The sequence below is a fragment of the Ostrinia furnacalis genome, unplaced genomic scaffold (genome assembly GCF_004193835.3).
Source record: "Ostrinia furnacalis isolate ACB-3 unplaced genomic scaffold, ASM419383v2 OfSCF3542, whole genome shotgun sequence".
NCBI lineage: Eukaryota > Metazoa > Arthropoda > Insecta > Lepidoptera > Crambidae > Ostrinia > Ostrinia furnacalis.
The window spans coordinates 238,018-258,681 of record NW_021133781.1 but is presented as its reverse complement, the minus strand read 5'-3'; the positions used below and the strand labels follow the sequence as shown (position 1 = coordinate 258,681).

General features: G+C 41.4%; 1 protein-coding gene across 3 annotated transcripts in view; it reads left to right on the top strand.

Annotated features, from left to right (window-relative positions):
• Positions 1–20,664, top strand: part of Pcf11 (Pcf11 cleavage and polyadenylation factor subunit) — a 38,271-nt gene that overhangs the window by 3,700 nt on the left and 13,907 nt on the right. For 2 of the 3 annotated variants that reach the window (XM_028311693.1, XM_028311692.1), the window contains exons 6-10: positions 8,487–8,639; positions 9,141–9,786; positions 12,412–12,562; positions 13,076–13,368; positions 13,578–15,038. In XM_028311693.1, coding sequence (XP_028167494.1) covers positions 8,487–8,639; positions 9,141–9,786; positions 12,412–12,562; positions 13,076–13,368; positions 13,578–15,038 — 2,704 coding nt within the window. Of the gene's footprint in view, positions 1–6,234; positions 6,389–8,486; positions 8,640–9,140; positions 9,787–12,411; positions 12,563–13,075; positions 13,369–13,577; positions 15,039–20,664 lie in introns of those variants that run through there. The other variant, XM_028311695.1, reaches the window with a different exon arrangement.

Here is a 20,664-nt window from a genome sequence, read left to right as displayed (position 1 = left end):
TTAAATTTTGAAATAGGTAATTACATAACAATTAAGGCTAATGCTGCGCTACCAGCATTATCGTTTAGCCTTGACATGTAACAATAATGTTATTTTAAGCAAACGCAAACAGTTAGTTATCTTTAGTAAAAATATTGTAATCGAATCTTCTTTAAATTCTTGACAAACTGATTTCTGTTCAGTTCTGTTTATGATTCGTAACGTTTTTGTAACGATAAAGCACACATTTCACGCAATTATCGTTATACATTATTTGGGTTAACCTCGTTCAAAGGGTGTAAAAACATTACACTTAAAAAAAATTACGGTCCGATCGAGATAACTGCGCACTTCGTTGGAATACGACTCTCCCTGTGACGTCACGGCCAGTGTTGCCAACAGCTACCAAAGGCTCGTAGCTAGGAATTTAACAGAAAGTTGCTAGATTGGGTATTTTTTTCTCTCTAAAAAGTAGCTAGAAGTAGCTGAATTCCGAAGTAAATAAAATACTAAAGAAATAAAACACTGCAGTTGATAAATCAGCTATCAATAATAAAAAATCATAACTTTAATCAATTTAACTTTAATACTGTGACTACTTGATAACAAATAAAATAAGACAGTATTTTGATTATCTACCGAATATTATAATTATGTACGAGAAGATGTAGAAGGTTCAGCTGCACATGATTTGGAATCTTTTTCCATAGTACCCATTTTGTCATATTAGTTTAGGGGAATCCCCACCCACAGGCCAAAATCACTCAAACGAATCACCAAAGTTATTCCGCACCGATTTAAGTGAGTCGTATCGTATATTGCTAATACAAATTTTGTTTGTCGGTTATGCCGTTACCATAACTTTGTAAAAATATATCATAATCAATAGTTGCTAGAAAAAGTAGCTACAAGTTAAAAAAAAATGTAGCTGCCTGACATCAAAAAGTTGCTAAATCTAGCTATAAAGTAGCTAAGTTGGTTAATTAGACTGGATTGTAGGGCGATAAATAGATAGCGATAACTTTAAAAATGACATAAATGAGAGCTGTAAATATACTCGGTAGTTAAATACCAATCTGTTGCAATACAAACTTGCCAACTACCAAGTAAGAGACAAATGAAACAAACAGTCTTCACCTGCATGTTTTATTTTACAATGGGTTATTGTCCTTCATTATTAAAACAACCTTTTTCTTGTGGTATTTTTCTCTCCGTATCTAGTGCACACGTTAAAAAAGGATTTATGATTTCGAAAAACTTGACACATCTACTGACTGTTAACTGTTATTGAAGTTTCACAAGAGCTCATGTGGTATTTTTAAATATTTTGAGAATGCCATTTAACTTTTAAAATCGTCAAATCGATAGTTGAAACNGAGGCAAATTTGCCCAGACCGAACAAAATATATGGATATAAGGCAACTTTATGATAATTTATTGATTTTCTAAAATAAAAAGAAGCTAACAATCATTCCAATCTTAATCATTTATTATTCAACATCATCATCAACATCTCTAAATTCTAAAGTTTCATCATTATTTGAAGCTAGTAAATTTTTAACTTCATTAGGAAGAGGAGATTTTGACTCACACTCATTTTTGGTCTTATTGTTGACAAAAAAGGATCTGAAGAAATAAGTAAATTATTTAAAATATCACGATTGGTCACTTTTCGGTTAAATTTACGCGTATGGTTCTCTCTGATCTTTCTAAAATCTTTATTCCGCGATTCTTCCGATAGTGCTCCTATTGGCATAATATCTAAGTGCAAAGCAAAACCAACTGACATGAATCATTTAACAAAATTAAAACAAATATCTTTAAATATCGATATGTACAGTCGCGGAATGAAAAGGTTCGTCACCTTAGCGTCGGTTTTCGCTTGCACTAGGTACTGTAAGAGTCAAACCTGCCAACATAACAGTACAAGAAACAGTGCTGCTAACATTTAAATAAATATGACGTTTGCTAACGATTAAGGTTTTGCTTGTTTATTTTTCTATCCCATCAGTGCAATGCAATGATGACATTGACCAATTGACAATAGTTTTTTTTATTTAAAAGGAATAATAATGACAGGTTGAACCAACAAGAAGGTTTTAGTTTATCAATCATAATAATCTTCTTGACAAGATGAATCGTCAAACAACTTTGATCTGAATAATTTTGAACTTTACTGACGAACAGTTAAAGATTATTTTCTCTAACTCGAGATTATTCTGTGACATAGTTTCAAAAGGTAATATGTGCTCGAGATTCGTTGAAGGAATCAATTTGAAAACTGACGAACCTTTTCATTCCGTGACTGTACAAGTATGGCCTATCTTCATTGCACGCATGGATACGGGCTATGGAAACTATATTACACATTACTTATAGACTAGAATTTAAAACTTGGACAGCAAGAGGAAATAAAAAAGCAAATATGGAGAAACGAAAAGCTGAAATACAAAAACGGTTTCGCGATTAAACTGGATTGCTAATAGATATTGTGCAGCAAGGGGCTGGAACAACAAACAACGGAAATAGTGCGCGTAGATTTTTTGCAGATCCAGAAAAAATATCCAACATCACTGGAGTTAGTCAAGATCTGATTCCTAGGTTGTCCGTATTATTAAGGGCTATGGCTTCCGGTGAGCAAATAAACCCCCAAAACTTCACTCAATTTACTTAGATATTATGCCAATAGGAGCACTATCGGAAGAAGCAGCAGAATCGCGGAATAAAGATCAGAGAGAATCATACGCGTAAATTTAACCGAAAAGTGACCAATCGTGATATTTTAAATAATTTACTTATTTCTTTGGATCCTTTTTTGTCAACAATAAGACCAAAAATGAGTGTGAGTCAAAATCTCCTCTTCCTAATGAAGTTAAAAATGTATTAGCTTCAAATAATGATGAAACTTTTGAATTTATAGATGTTGATGATGATGTTGAATAATAAATGATTAAGATTGGAATGATTGTTAGCTTCTTTTTATTTTAGAAAATCAATAAATTATCATAAAGTTGCCTGGAGCGGGGCGGGCAACGCAGACCCGTTCTCGAAACAAGCGGGCAGCTCGCGCGGCGCTTTAGCGGCGAAGTGTTGTGTTCGGGGTTGTGTTGTCGAGATATTTGTTTTTATTCGCAAACGAAATGTCTGAACAACGGCGACAATTTTATTTCGATTCAAATTTATTCCTAACGCTCGATTTATTGTGGGCAAAAGAAGGAGTGCGCTGGCCGCTCGTTGCCCGCTCCCTCGCCGCTGCCCGCTCGTTGCCCGCTGCCGCGCCGCTGTTTTCGAGAACCGGTCTATTTGATTTTACGCATAAGATCCTGCCGCTCCCGCGCCGCCGCCGCCGCCGCCCCGCTGCCCGCTAAGTTCGAGGCTGAGGCCTACGACTCTCCCTCGCACTTCCCGCGCACCTCCCCGCGTTCCCTAATCCGTACGAGCGTCGATGTGACGTCACGGCCAGTGTTGCCAACAGCTACCAAAGGCTCGTAGCTAGGAATTTAACAGAAAGTTGCTAGATTGGGTATTTTTTTCTCTCTAAAAAGTAGCTAGAAGTAGCTGAATTCCGAAGTAAATAAAATACTAAAGAAATAAAACACTGCAGTTGATAAATCAGCTATCAATAATAAAAAATCATAACTTTAATCAATTTAACTTTAATACTGTGACTACTTGATAACAAATAAAATAAGACAGTATTTTGATTATCTTCCGAATATTATAATTATGTACGAGAAGATGTAGAAGGTTCAGCTGCACATGATTTGGAATCTTTTTCCATAGTACCCATTTTGTCATATTAGTTTAGGGGAATCCCCACCCACAGGCCAAAATCACTCAAACGAATCACCAAAGTTATTCCGCACCGATTTAAGTGAGTCGTATCGTATATTGCTAATACAAATTTTGTTTGTCGGTTATGCCGTTACCATAACTTTGTAAAAATATATCATAATCAATAGTTGCTAGAAAAAGTAGCTACAAGTTAAAAAAAATTGTAGCTGCCTGACATCAAAAAGTTGCTAAATCTAGCTATAAAGTAGCTAAGTTGGCAACACTGGTCACGGCAGCCAGGTGCGCAGTTAATTAGACTGGATTGTAGGGCGATAAATAGATAGCGATAACTTTAAAAATGACATAAATGAGAGCTGTAAATATTACTCGGTAGTTAAATACCAATCTGTTGCAATACAAACTTGCCAACTACCAAGTAAGAGACAAATGAAACAAACAGTCTTCACCTGCATGTTTTATTTTACAATGGGTTATTGTCCTTCATTACTAAAACGAATACCACAAGAAAAGGGTTCTTGTGGTATTTTTCTCTCCGTATCCAGTGCACACGTTTAAAAAGGATTTATGATTTCGAAAAACTTGACACATCTACTGAATGTTATCCGTTTTTTAAGTTTCACAAGAGCTCATGTGGTATTTTAATATTTTGAGAATACCATTTAACTTTTAAAATCGTCAAATCGACAGTTGAAACTATTATAAAGTAACAATGATTCCCTTACCTATTGAATACGGGTATTCACAAACGTTACTATGAGGTCTCACAGTGCGCGTGTACGCATAGGGTGACACACGAACCAACCACAGAGCTCTATTCAACGCTGTGCGTTCGATTTGCAGCTTCACTCAAGCATGCATCGCTTGTAAATACGGGCGTTTATTAAGCCGTGTGGTGACGACAGAGAACGGGTAGCAGCGCTCTTTGATAAACGTTAATCTTTTAATTTTTAAACTACGATCTCCAACCCGCCTGCCAAGCGCGTAGATTATGGCATCCAGGCTCCTAGGCCAGCAGTACGCTTTAAAGGGCTGTTGTTCAATGATTCCCTGATAAACTTTATGAATTTACTAGCTGTGCCCGCTACTTCGTACGCGTGAAAACCCGTTTTCGCAAAATTTTTCATTATTGCTCTGCTCCTATTGATCGTAGCGTGATGTTGTATAGCCTATAGCCTTCCTCGATAAATGGGCTATCTAACACTGAAAGAATTTTTCAAATCGGACCAGTAGTTCCGGGGATTAGTGCGTTCAAGTAAACAAACAAACAAACAAACTCTTCAGTTTGATCTCTTAATATGCCAACCTTTTTTATGTGATAGGTGGCAGACGACCTATTCAAAATACCACATGAGTTACTAATATAGTTCTAAAGACAGATACATTCAGTAGTTCTGTAGTTAAAAACTGTTTAACAATTATTTCTTTAGGTTTTCGGCAAACATCAATCCTTTTTAAACATACCATAAAAAGAAAGGTTGTTTTTGTAATAAAGGACAATAAACCATTGTAAAAATATGCAGGTGTTGTTTTAATTGTCTCTCAGTTGTCGGCATTTTTATTGCACTAGATTAGTATATTTTAACTGCTTGAATAGATTGTCAATTGTCATTGTTCAATAGTAAACCTTAAGTAGGTGCTTATTACCTTTTACATTCTTCTTCTGTCCTCGCCTCGTGGTATTATAATTTTGAGAATATTAATAAATATAGTTTAAGTATACTTTGATCATGATCATAAATCTTTATTGTGGATTGTGGAGCGTAAATCATGATACAAAAGACTGCCTTTTATCTTTAACTAGCGACACGCCGCTGCTTCGCACAGGTACATGTATTATTATACTTAAAAATCTTCCTCTTGAATCACTCTATCTATTAAAAAAACCGCATCAAAATCCGTTGCGTAGTTTTAAAGATATAAGCAATACAGGGACAGACAGGAAAACTACTTTATTTTATAATATAGCTGTAGTGATTAATGTATCAATGTGCGCTTATCTTGGCCTTTAGCCCTTTACCAAACTCGTTCAATTTTGACAATTCATACGATTCTTTCATTGAACATTCAGACTAGATCAAAATGGCTAACGGGTCCCGAACTCCCGGCTGTTACAATAGCTATGTTTCACATTTCCTTATTTGAGTAAGTATCTATCTATCTTGATATTTCATATTTCAGTGGTTTATTCTTATCAGATTCTATTCAAACTTCTCTTTTTACTACCCAAACTTTCCGAATTAGAAAAACAGTGGATTAGGAATTACACTTAAAAGAAATCATTACTAAGTAGGTATTTAGCAACCCTTTCTACGAATAACAATGCCATTAGATAAGGACTCATTACAGGTATTAGCGTTCATAATTACCACATGGTTTCGTTCATAAACACAGGTAAAAAAACACCCGAAAGGTTTACCCCCACCACAACCTAGCACGCTATGTGGGATGCGCACACGAAGCGCTTAGTCAGTATCGTCTCGGTCGCGAAGCGTGGTAGACCACTTTAGTGTGTATTACCCATCTCGAGTTGAGTGCAAAGATATTGTTAGTTTGTGTTGTGTGACATAAAACATTAAAGATGCTTTGTTGGACGTCGTACCGTCGTCCTTACTGCGTAAGTAAATAAATAAAATAATATAATAAGTAATAATTTATTTCTCAATCTAATTGTAATTTTTCTTGTATATGAATTAGAAAACTATGTATTAATTTCTACTTAGATTTAACCCTTTGTTTAAGATTTTATCTCTAAAAATTATTTCTTGGTTATTTTATTGGTAACTACCTATAAGAGTTATAAGGAAAATTCGATTTGTCACAGAGTGGAAAATGCGTGTGCGTCCGTCGATCAAAAATCTTAATTTTTAATCGAAAGTATAGTTTTATGTCTTATATCTTGATTCCCCATACAATCTTTCATCACTTAATTTACCCGTTTCAAGTTTATTTTCGCTATAAATAGTAGCCTATATCTTTCTCCAAAGTCCATTGTATCTCTTTACCCAAATGCATCTAAATTGAGCAGTAAATTGTGTTATAGCCCGACCAGAAACATAAAAACCCTGGCATCATGCACGCCCGCAACATGGCGAGGGTTTTTATGTTCCTGGTCGGGCTATACTTCCAAATCCAAATATATTTTTTCGCAATATATTTTTGCACCTTGCACATTAAACCAGAAAAATTATGTATACATGTAGTCATCAGATTTTTAGATCTCAAATCCCAATCAATCCCAACATCAGTCGCCGAAATAAGTTCAGAATTGCCTGTAACATAGCTTTCATTTTCCCATGCACACCTCGCTATCGTAGGGTTGTACACACAAGTCTGTAAAAACTTCAAAATTAGTTAGTGAGATTTTTTATTATTGGATGTTTTTAATTGATTCTTTATAAAATATTCGTATTGAAAGTGTAGTATGCGTCGTTCTATCCAGTTCCATCTGTTATCATATTTCTCGTCTCCAACTTGTGCTGTTACAGAAAAACTTATGAAGTTTTGTACTACAATGATATCGCATAACATTTTTCTGACTTTAAAGTATTTTCTGTGTGCTAATCCTTTCAATGATTTTGGTTATTATTAGTGCGTCATTCGACCAGGTACAAAACATCACCATAAAGAAAGAACTAAAATTAGCTGCAAAGATTGCTGAATTAGGCATCGAATTATGGATTACATTAAATATGAAAATAAAGAAACAACTGCAAAATTATGTAACTGGGTCATATCGGCGGGGTTTGAGAGTTTCCAACTGACCAAGGCACTTAAAATACACAACAAGGCTTGAAACCTTCACGTTTGGCCCTCCAAGAGTCCTACCCTCTTACTAATTAAAAGTTACACAGTTGTTGAACACTGTTTTAAAATGACATTTCCATACTAAACGTCACTTTAAAACACTGTTCAACGAGCGTGTACAAGTTTTATTAGTAAGGGGGCCTAGTATCTATTAATATGGTTAATCACGAAATCTCAGAAACAATGATACCTACAATCTTGAAATTTGGCAGATAAGTTCCTAGGGTGTTGACATCCGCTAAGAACGGATTTTACGAAACTACACCCTTAAAATTAAATAAAATCAAAATCAAAAATATTTATTCAGTTTAGACCATAAGTGGCACTTAGGTCATAAGTGCCACTTATGGTCTAAACTGAATAAGGAGCTAAAACGGGGTCTATGCGTACAAAGTCGCGGGAACCGCTGGTGAAGGTACAGTCACGGAATGAAAAGGTTCGTCAGTTTTCAAATTGATTCCTTCAACAAATCGCGAGCACATATTAAATTTTGAAACTATGTTACAGAATAATCTCGAGTTAGAGAAAATAATCTTTAACTGTTCGTCAGTAAAGTTCAAAATTATTCAGATCAAAGTTGTTTGACGATTTAACTTGTCAAGAAGATTATTATGATTGACAAACTAAAACCATCTTGTTGGTTCAACCTGCCATTATCTATTTAAAAAAAAAAACTACATTTTGTAACATTGCACTGATGGGATAGAAAAATAAACAAGCAAAACCTTATTCGTTAGCAAACGTCATATTTATTTAAATGTTAGCAGCACTGTTTCTTGCACGGTTATGTTGGCAGGTTTGACTCTTACAGTACCTAGTGCAAGCGAAAACCGACACTAAGGTGACGAACCTTTTCATTCCGCGACTGTACATAGACGCAGGCTGACGCCGTTCTCCGCTTGTTACAGGTGACCACGATAATCCCGCCGAACTCGATCATGCCCGCCATGCCTGTGGCCATGGTCAACCCGGTGGTGGCCCCCGTGGCGGTCCCGGACGGGCCCGGGCTCAATAACGTGCCCGGGCTCAATAACGTGCCCGCCAAGATGAGGCTGGGACCGGTAAGTCGTTTTGGTATAATGGAGGAGGTACCCACAGCAAATTGGAATCCAGCCACTGTTCTCTTGTGTTTTGTATCGTTGAGTATTTTTTGAATCGCCATCAACTCGGAAGCGAGATGATGTTGACGTGAATTTCATTAAATCTATATAAATAAAAATGAATAGCTGTTCGTTAGTCTGATTAAAACTCGAGAACGGCTGGGCCGATTGAGCTGATTTTGATTTTAAAATGTTTGTTGTAGTCCAGGGTAGGTCTAAACGGTCAAAATTTGCTTATTTACTGCCTTTAAGGCGGAACAGAGTTCGACGGGTCAGCTAGTAAATAATATTTATTAACTCCCTGTAGACAAAACTATGGCCACGAGTTCCCAATTTGCTATCGGGCCACGTCTAAAAATGCCACGATTTTCATTTACATTCATTAAGAATTCGAGAGCGTCTCGTCGTCGGCGACGCCACTCGCGTTCTCAACGGAAGCATCAACCGTGCGTTTGTCCGCAGCCCGTGAACAAACCGGCGGGCGGTCGCATCGCGCCCGTTAGCGCCGCGCTGGCCGCCGCGCGCCGCGACCCTCGCCTCGCGCGCGCCCCGCCCCGCGCGCCCGCCTCGCCGCCCATCGCGCCCCACGTGTTCGACATCAAGCCGCTCGACCACGCCAAGCGCAAGAACGTGCTCACCATCGACATCGACCCGACCGCCGACCCGCGTCTGGCCCGCCGCGACCCGCGCCTGGACCGCCGCCGCGCGCGACCGCGACCCGATCCCGCGCCAGCCGTCGACCCCGCGCCCGACTCCGACGCCAAAAGGATCAGCCGGCTCCCGCCGATCCCAAAGCTGCGCCGGGAGCCGGAGCCGGCCGACGAGCAGGCGAAGCGTCGCAAGGAGGCGCGCGAGGACCGGCGCCGGCGCCGCGAGGCCGACGCCTCCAAGGACTCGGGCTCGTCGTCGTCGCCGGACAAGAAGGCGCGCGCCAAGGAACCCAAGGACAAGGAGCGGCGGCGCCGGCGCGCGGAACCCGAAGCGGCGCCGGAGCCGGCGCTGGTGACGTTCAACGAGCGCCGCATCTCGCACAAGGAGCGCTTCATGCGCCGCAACAAGCAGAAGTCGGAGAGCCCGGAGCCCGCCGCCGAGCCCGCGCCCGCGACAAGTAAGCCCCCTCTCTATGATCCCGGACCGCGGTCCCCCCCTGTGCCCCTAGTCTGTAAGCGGCGAGCGTTGACCGACACTTGTGTGGAAATAAAAAGTTTACCAACTCTCTGGAGTGTTATATTCGGCGTGACCCCCTAGCGTTAAGACTCCCCCGGTTCTGTCGTCCCGCGAATCATTCGGTGTGGGCTTGAATTTTCGGTTTGGATTTGCAGTTTGCTGCACTGTACACTGTCAGGTTTTGACTCACCACGTTTGCACTACTCACCAATTTTAATGTTTCTTGGTTTAACCCGTGATCTCAGTTTTTTGCAACAACTCGTTGATGTTAAAACCGAAAGCGTTTAATTGTAAAGTGAACAACTTATTAACTGTGAAGAGCGAAAAGACTACATATTGTGCCGGCATGGCTTTGCGTTGGAAGGTGCGCGTCAAGTGTCCCATCACCTCTGGAGGCAGGGACTTGGATGAAGCTGGTGGAAGTTTCGGAGGTGTAAGTTATAAACTAAGTAATATTGAAATACAATTAACTTAACGGATAAATATTTTGTTCATAATTACGTAAATAGATGGCGAATTCGAAATTAGTTGAAAGAAAAAGTTTCAATTCTCTTGTTGCACATTTGTATCTTATGTAGATTATGGTATACATATACCTAACGGTTATGATGGTAAATATTTTTCCTTCGGGTAATTATTAGATGGTAATTCTTAAATAAATTAAAAACACGTTAAAATAAATTCATTCATGTAGAATAGTTTTTTTTAATTCGAGTACTTAGGTTATTTTTATTTAGCAGTACTAGATATTTGGTATTCCTACATTTATAAAAAGTTTCAATCTTATAATCTCTCCAGTTAACTTAATTTTAAAACTGCTTAAGACTAAAGTACTGTTCGTATAAGATGTTATTCTAAATAAAATGTTTTTAGTCCAAAAAAGTGCTATGTTACTATTTTATTAATGTTTTACTACGTTAGTTTCGTATTATGTAATATATTTTAATGATATTATTAATAACGATAGGTACACAATATTCGTCATAAAACATATTATGTAGATTTTATCATAACAATACCTTTACTGTTAACTATGTGACTGACAAATTAATGGGGTTCTACACTAATTAGAATTATTGATGAAGAAGGTATACGGAAAGATACAACGTTCTTCGAATTCATTTTCGTAGAGCGTTTCTTTCTCTTGTATTCGGTCGGCAACAAAATGCATAGTTTATGGCGCTTTATAAAATTTTTGTTTTTGTTAATACTGTTTCTAACTAATGATACGCTAAACGGAATTTCTCAGATATATCAAACATAAAAACGTTGTCTTCTACACTTATGAATTAATAGTCGCTACTGTCCATTGATAAATCTTTGCACGGTCCACGAAATTAACTGGAATAATTTTAATACACAAGTATTAGTATTAGTAGTAAAAAGAAAAGCACAAGCTTTTCTTTTTTGAAACTTTTGTCCTTCGTATTCGTGCATGAAGGCATCTCGCTATACGGGAAAGAGACCGTTGAAAAACAAACCTTTTTTGAATATCGTTCATAATTAGTATACTTTAGAATTATATGCGAATTTTAAAATAAATGCGAATTCTTTCGATCCTAAGATGTTTGATCTATCGTGTACTTAACTAATTTTAATAATAAGAATACTTTCAATGAGTTGTTGCAAAATACAATAAACTATTAACACGGGAGTGGATCGTTCTAACAATCTAACTCATTAAATTCACAACTTATATTCTGTAGCTTTAAAAAGTTGAATTAAAAAAATCATTTTTTTTCTGCAATTCAAATACATTTTGACAAACTGCAAATCGGATAATGCAAAACTAAAAAACATTTCTCGCTGCGTACTAAAAAGTGTCAAAGTATAAAGGAAAACAGAAGTTACAAAGTAAGTTATGTGTAAAGTTATGTGCCTACCATCTGACATCAAGTGTTGGTAAGTGTTTCGATGCACTCCTTCACGTTTTACGAAACGATAGTACCTCGAAGATGGATCCAACATTGTGGTTATTCTGTTAGCTAGGACGAAATATAAATGTACATTCATGAAGTACAGTCGTACCGAGCAGAACTAAGTCATCTTTATGTATTTACAAATAATGTCACTCTGTGCCAGACAGTTAGTACCACTGTCTGGTACCACTTAGGAATAGACCTTTTCTTTGATATAATATGTGGGTGGTGGAATTGAATAGATTTTGCGAATTTATTCAGTCAGATATATGATACACTGTTCAAGTCTTGCATAGGTAATTAAACGTTATAGTGATGCAATATATCACTTGTGATACAATATTGAGAAATCAGGAAAGAAGAGAAGAATCAGGAATTTTTATTTTACTTGTTTGTTAGATAGTGATTTGGCTGGCGAAGTATGAATGTAACTGGTTTAAAATTTAAAAGCTTGAATGGAGATTGACAGTCATTTTAATATGGAAATATTCACTGAACTATCTATTGACATAGAAGGACTTCTGAACCTTAATGGATGTCAGCATAGAAATCAACGTAGCATCGAAACTTCGAAAGTCATCTGGATCCATCGCTCTCCTACTCCAAATTAGGCTTAAGGCTGCATAAAAATAAAGTCGTATTTGCAGATGTGCCAGAAGTGGTGGCGGAAACCAAGGACGTGGATCTTCGTGTGCTGCCCGCGGTCGATGCCAAGGCCGCGCCCGTCGCGCAGAAAAGGCCGTCCACTGAACTCCTGGATGGAAAGACCAAGAAGACCAAGCTTGATAAGTTCGATGTGTAAGTATGCTCAGCTTATTTGTGGCTTACTTGAAATATTTACTCGTTCTTGCTTTCTTTTGACGGTTATTCCTAATAGTTCCTTCAGAGGAACTAATGGCACTTTCAGCATTTCGAAGGAACTACTGTCCCTTTTTAAATTGGCGACGTCATAGTGCGCGAAACATTGGTTAAAACTCTAAAAAACTCAGTAAAACTCATTTATTTCTGTAAGTAGGCTTTAAAAAAGCACTTTTACTTGTTATTTTTCGGAGAATAAAACTTGTTTTTTATTTTAAATCAATCACGATTTCCCTGTTGTAAAAAGGTAGCCAATGTTACGTGCACTAACCTGTCATTTTAGAAAGGGATAAACCTGAACATTTTCCTCCTATTAGTTCCCTTATAATGTGAAGATAAAGTACCATTATTTCCTTTGAAGCAACTGTCAAAAGGAATAAACGCTTTAGACAGAAGAAAGTAGTTTCTCGTATTCCCTTTCGAATTGACATAATAAAGGTAACGATTTTTTAGCTTATTCGGCAACGAGGACGTCGATCTCCGGCAGCTACCTCAAGTGGAAGAGGTGACCGCCCCTCCCCCTCCCACCCTCACCCCGGCCTCCCCCAAGGAGGATGACAAAATGGAGGAGGACAAGGTCCCCTCCCCGCCCGGCTCGCCCAAGAAAGACTGGCACGAAGTCAAGGAGAAGACCGATGAGACCAAAAAGACCCCGTCCAAGCTCGACCTAGTCCGGGCGAAGCTCGCCGAAGCCACAAAAGGAACGGATCGACTCGGCCGACCGCTGCTGTTCAGCAAATCGCCAAGTAAGTGTGCCCTTCTTATTTGCATCTAGCTGCATAAGACAGTACCAGTAATTTAGTTGTGTATCTGTATTCTGTACCGCAACGTGTCAGTAGGCGACGTAAGTAATTCGATCACCGCCATCATTAGCAGTCTGAAGTAAAGTCCTCAGTTCATTTATCTCACGCCGCATAGACGTCATCGTGTTTTAACGTAGCGTTCGTTGCTTTAGGTATCGAAAGGGAAAGGCGGCGCACGCTCAGCTCCGAGGACACGGACCTCCGGCCGGAGCACCCCGAGGAGTTCGACGCCGAGGACCACAAGAAGTCCATCTCGATCATCATGAGCCAGGCCAAGGAGCAGTTCCACGACGGCCAGCTCGACAAGAGCCAGTACAACACGCTCATGTACCAGGTGCTGCAGCTCAACGAGAAGCTCAAGCTCAAGGAGGCCAAGCAGCGCGAGTCGCTCGAGATCTCCAAGCGCAAGCTGCAGGCCGCGCACGGGCCCAACAACTACGGGGATATCGACGAGCGCGTCACGCCCGGGCCCGGCCCGCCGCCGCCGCCCGGCCCGCCCGCGCGGGACCTCGACCTGCGCCGCCCGCTGCTGCCGCGTCCGCCCGCCTTCGTCTACCGGCCCGCCTGGCGCGCGCCCCGGGCCCGCGTCGACGAGTACGTGCCGCGTCCCGCCGCCGACTTCGGCCCGCGCCGCTTTCGCCCGCCCTACTTCCGCGCGCCCTGGCCGCCCTACGAGCCGCGCCCGCCGCCGCCGCCCGCTCCCATGCCCGGCATGTGCCAAGGCGAATGCCCGCTGCCGCCCTACGAGAGAACCGTCTCGCCTCCGCCGCTCGGCGTCGGCGCCGCCGAGATCCCGCCGCCGGACCCGCGCGTGCTCGAGTTCATCGACCGCGACCCCGTGAAAACGATCCAGATCGACGGCGTGCCGCGCGAGATCCGCTTCTACGGCGAGACCGCCGTCATCATGATGGACTGGGACGACCCGCGCGAGATCCGCTTCCTGCCGGGCCGGCGCCGCGTCACGTTCGACAACAAGGACTCGGTGGTGCTCGGCTTCAACGAGCCGTACCGGCGCGTGGAGGTGGACGACCAGGCGTTCGATATTCGGCTCGGCGCGCCGACGCGGGAGCTGTATATTGATGGGCGCTGGTTCGAGGTGTTCTTCGGCGGGCAGCCGGCGGGCGTGCTGGTGGGCGGACGCGCGCGGCGGCTGGCGCTGGAGGGTCCGGCGCCGCAGGTGGACGTGGGCAAGGCGCGGCGGACGGACCTCGTGGTGGGAAAAATCAACGTGATCGTCAACGCGGTGCACGTGTGCCCGGTGTACCTGGACGCGCGCGTGCAGGAGTTCCACGCGGCCGGCCAGCGGTTCACGCTGCGGTTCGCGGACGCGCTGCGCACAGTATTAATCAACGAGCGGCCGTTCCGCGTGGAGTTCGGGGACTTACCTAAGGCCGTTCACTTGGGAGGCGAGAAGTACTTCATCCGCTTCTCGGCGCTGCCGCGCGGCGTGCGGCCGGGGCTCGTGCGCATCGAAGGCATGGCGGGCGCGGCTCCCGGGCCGGCGCCGCCGTTACCCGCGCCCGACCTGCCGGCGCCTCCGCTGGAAATGGACGCGGAGACAGTCCTGCCCCCGAAGAAATCGCCCAGCCCAGATATCAACCCGGAGAATCAAGGTGATTATCCTTTACGTTTGTTTATTATAGTGTCATATATCGAAGTAGATACAGTATTTGAATAGGCTAGTTTCCTAAAAAATTTTTAGTCCGTCAATTTAAATTAAATAAATATTGGACACATATATTTTTAATTGTCAATCAAACAAATAATTACAAAGTTATAGTGCATTGAAGTTCCGCGCGACGTCATAAAGTGCTGCACTTTTACGGACTCTCTGACGTCACGGGCCTTTTCTTTAGAACTTTGGCACGCTTTATCTCTTTACATTTTCATTAGTTTTCAAAAGTGAAAAATACGTGTCGAGTAGTTTTTGTTAAGCTAACTGACGGACTAATTAAAACTTGCTTTTTTACCCAGGAAACATCCCCATTGTCTATAGTTTAATCTTGTATCTAGATTCATTTAGTACTAATATGCTTTGAAAAAAATATTTCAGTACAAATTGTAATTTATCATACAAAAACAACATCGACTTTACAAACAACTCTTTTGTCGCAGGTCTAGACATGCTAGCGAGCGTAATGCCCTCAAGCTTTAGCTCTGCACCCACTTCTGCCTCAGAATACAGTTGTGCAGAACCGCTCTTCACCAAACCAGACAAGATCCCCGGATTAGAAACCCCCGCGGACGAAAAACCCAACCCTCTGGTACCGGTGTTAGGAAACATCAACGTCAACGACCTCTTCGCGAAGCTACTGGCCACCGGCATCGTCCAAGTGCCGAAAGAGACGAAAGACGAGCCGAAACTGGAGCAGAAGCCCGAGGAGAAGCCGAAGCCGAAAGAGGATAAGAGCGTCATTCATAGAGTGGACTTGCTCAAACCTGAGACGCTGAGAGTGTAAGTATTTTGGACCTTGACTTTTGCCTTATTGTATAGGAAACTTTGACACTTGCTGTAAAGTTAGGTAATTGATCTTTCTTTGTACTTAAACTTTTATTCAGTTTTATATTAGTAGTATTGAGTAAATCGCTCTTCATTTTAGCCCTCACCTTCAAGTCAAACAATTTATAAGCAAAAGGAGTAACTTTTAAACCTCAACTTTTTCTCAGGAACTAGCGATTGGCCGCCAATTTTTCTAAGTCACTTACTTCGACTTCGACTTCTAAGCAACTTCTTTCGATTAGCACATCTTAGCACAAAATAACAGTGATTTTTGAAATACTTAAATTAATATTGAATACTGGAAATAATTTGAAAAAAAAAAAAAAACATTAGATTCCCTCCCTTACCTTACGGCCGGTTCACACGTGTCTCCGTTTTACTGTTCCGTTTTATCGTGTACGTTTTTTTTCGTCGATGGCGTATGTAGTTATATGAGCGACTTCACACATGACACAGTATTCTGTATACAGTAATACATACACCGACGAAAAAAAGACGTTTNACATTAGATTCCCTCCCTTACCTTACGGCCGGTTCACACGTGTCTCCGTTTTACTGTTCCGTTTTATCGTGTACGTTTTTTTTCGTCGATGGCGTATGTAGTTATATGAGCGACTTCACACATGACACAGTATTCTGTATACAGTAATACATACACCGACGAAAAAAAGACGTTTGTACACGATAAAACGGAACAGTAAAACGGAGACATGTGTGAACCGGCCGTTGGGCAGTACGATTTCTTCAAGTTATTTTAAAAATGTATCTCGTCAGAAAATTTAATATGCGTATAATTCCCCAGCAGCAAACAACCAGGCCTGGTGAGCCGGCTGTACGGAGGCATGCAATGCTCCGGCTGCGGCGCGCGCTTCCCGCCCGAGCACACTGTGCGCTACTCACAGCACCTGGACTGGCACTTCCGCCAGAACCGCCGCGACCGGGACTCGGCGCGCCGTGCCCACTCGCGGCACTGGCACTACGACCTGTCCGACTGGCTGCAGTACGAGGAGGTCGAGGATTTGGAGGAGAGAGGTCAGTACTCTGTCATTTGTAGGACCTACTAAACTAATACATGCCCGCCATGTCAAAATATCCAAGATCGCCGTCTTCATTCAAAGTGCACAAGTGCGATCTACTATAAGAGGTATACTACTTGCAAAGATGCCTACAAGAGGTATACTACATTAAAAATGCAAAAAATAAAAAACAATTCCAATAACCAAGGGCCCCTTTTTAAATTAAATGTAACTTTCCATATCTTTTTTTTGTCGTAACTATGTAACAAGTGACAATCCGAGCTTTATGAGCATCCAACATGGATCATTGAACCAATGATCTATGAACTAGCATGTCTTCCAAAATACGAAGTGCTTATTGCCTAACCAAAGTGGAATTAAAGTCTCTTAAAATCAAAATCAAAAATATTTATTCAGTTTAGACTACTAGTGGCACTTATGAACGTCAAAATATAGTAAATAATAAAAAAAGAAAAGGTAGCCCTTATGGGGCACTTTACATGTCTCCTTATCTTTTGGGCCCTACCTGCCCTTTTTGAGTTAGAGAAAATAATCTTTAACTGTTCGTCAGTAAAGTTCAAAATTATTCAGATGAAAGTTGACGATTTAACTTGTCAAGAAGATTATTATGATTGATAAACTAAAACCTTGTTGGTTCAACCTGCCAATATCTATTAATTAAAAAAAACTACATTTTCTAACATTGCACTGATGGGATAAAAAATAAACAAGCAAAACATTATTCGTTAGCAAACGTCATATTTATTTAAATGTTAGCAGCAATGTTTCTTGCACGGTTATGTTGGCAGGTTTGACTCTTACAGTACCTAGTGCAACCGAAAACCGACACTAAGGTGACGAACCTTTTCATTCCGCGACTGTACATCATCTACCTCATAAAAACTCTCATAAAACTCATAAAAACCACCATCCCTCAGAAAAGAGCTGGTTCGAGACAGCCGGCGCGGAGCAGACGGAGCCGCCGGAGCCGGCTGGCGAGGCGCCGTCCGTGGCCGCGGGCGCGCCAGCTGAAAGCACGTGCGCGCTGTGCGGCGACGCCTTCCAGCAGTTCTACAACGAGGACAAAGAGGAATGGCATCTGCGCAACTCTGTCAGGCACGATGGGAATAATTATCACCCGATGTGCTTGGACGACTATAAGGTACGGTAACATCTTCGTCATTTTGACTAAATTCGGTGTAAAAAGTTTGTCGGCCGTTTGGTGTAGTGGTTCGAAACGGACTACTATTCCGGAGGTAGCGGGTTCGATTCCCGCACAGTACAAACATTTGTGTGCATGAACATATTTGTATTGGACTGGGTGTTTTCTATGTATAATAAGTATGTATTATGTAGTGTTAGCTGACATCTCCTTTTCAGTTACATTCTTCTTCTCCTCTATGGCTATTGTGTTTTGTTGTATCATGAACTTGTGACATGACGTTCAAATAACACCTAGTCCGAGCTGTCACCTTGACAGCTCGGAGCTGTCAGTTGGGTTTTACCGCGTTTTCGATGTGGCTGTCGTGTGTACGCTCCCCGGCAAAAATATTATTGTTTTTCCAAGAGAGATCTGTTTCAAGTAAATAATTAACAGAATTCAGAAGTGGAACTCATGCTTGCAAAGTACAAGTGTTATCGTTACGTTTTACTGTGAATATCAGTGTGTGAAAGAACAACCGAACGGCGAAACCGGTTCGAACCTGTTTGGGACCTACCAGCGAAAGTTCTGAAAACATTGTGTGTTGCGATAAAAACGTTTCCCGTAGTTGCAAACCAACTTTTAAATCACTCTCATATTTCATTTAAGTGATTTCCTCTGTTAAAGTATAGTATTGTGGTGTTGTGGTAAAGTGAGTGTGGTTGTAGGTCGTGTTACTGCACGTTTGTATTGGCAACCGGGTGAGCTTGTTCCTTTTACTATTTTCTGTCTGGAACTCAGACTCTGGATTGAATGAACATTGTTTTTGAAATAGTCAACGACAGATTACACTCCTATAATGCTACTGTGATAAATCTATTGATCTATCTGTTTAAATATTACTGTGTGTGTGAAGGGGCTATTTGTGTCGTTTGTAAAGGAAATAATTACAATGGGCGATCGCAAGAAAAGGAATCGTTCTCATTACTCAGTAGACCCATCAAGTCCAGATGGGGAAATGCATCATCAGGAAATAAAATACCTGCGAGAGCTCAGGAGAAAGGACAGTCGGATTGAGGCTTTAGAAAATTACGTACGAGACCTGAGGAAGGCAGATGGCAGATCTCATCAAGCGCCGGCCTCTTCTACCTTTATTAGGGGTGGCACCCCCGAGCTCACTCCAATAATGAGGCCACAATATGTAGATGCCAGTTTTAATGTTAATCCAGATAACTCTGCGGTTCGCTATGTGGGACAAAATGACTTTATCCCTGAATTTAACCCACAGACTACCAGTGTCCCCGTTGAGCATTGGATTAGAAATTTGGAAGGTGTTGCCCGTATGCATGGTTGGGATGAACGAACTCTAATTTGCAATTGTACAGCAAAATTGAAGGGGTATGCCCGTGGCTGGTATGAACATCAATCATCTTATGGAATTACCTGGGAGGAATGGAAAGAAAAACTGATAAGAGCATTTCCTTTTACCAAGAATAAGCTGGCTCAAATCAGAGAATTAGTGAACAGGGTGAAGATGCCTAAAGAAGATCCTATAAAATTTTACTATGAGAAGCTTGGATTGGGAATGTCTTGTGGTATGTCTGATGACATAATAACAGAAGCAATCATCGGGACGCTGGGAAATAGACTGATGGAGATAGGTGCAGTGTCAGCAGGGTGCACCACCACTCCCTCCTTGTTGGTGTATTTGGCAAATTTAAAGGCTACTGATATTGATACAAGTGAGAACAAGTCAATGAATAACCGTGCCCCGGCAATGATCAGGAAATGCTATGCTTGTGGGGAGCCGGGACACAGAGCCAGAGAATGCCGGAGGTATGATAAGGAGCAAGAAATTAATGATAAGCGATGCCGTTTTTGTGGGAAAAGAGGCCATCTGGAAGAGCAATGCTATCTCAAGAAAAATAAAGATAAAAGTTGTACCAATTGCAACGCCAAGGGGCACCTAGCTGTTGATTGCAAAAGACAAGGTGCTCGTGATGGTCATGGGAGGGATATTCGAAATATTCAGATACTTTGCGGTGACAAGTCAGACAAGAAGTATTTTAAGGAAATATTAGTAAATGGTGTTAAGGCACAAGGATACATTGACTTTGGAAGTTCATGTAATACCATCACTCAAAGTTTTAGTGCAAAACTAAACTTAGCGAGGACAGCTGATGACTCAATTGTCATAAAGGGGTATGGTAACGCCCTTACCTTGCCATTGGGGGTTACTACAGTGAAATTGAGTGTGGATGGCGTGGAGAAACAAACGGAATTATACATTGTACCAGATGAAGTGCAAAATTTTGACGTTCTAGTGGGCCAACCCTTTACCGAAGCTCCAAATATCGTTATTGTGAAGACATCAACCCATCTGAACATTTATGAGGAGGAACCAGCACTCAATGAACTATGCAAGAATGTTGCCGTTACAAACTCTAAAGTTACTCTTTACCCGCAGGCTAATGTAACGTTAACACCCGGATTCAACAAGGTTCCAGCCCGAACTGAACCTCTTATAAGTGGCATTTTGAAACTAAATCATAGCGAACAAGGGAAACCCATGATGGAGAAGG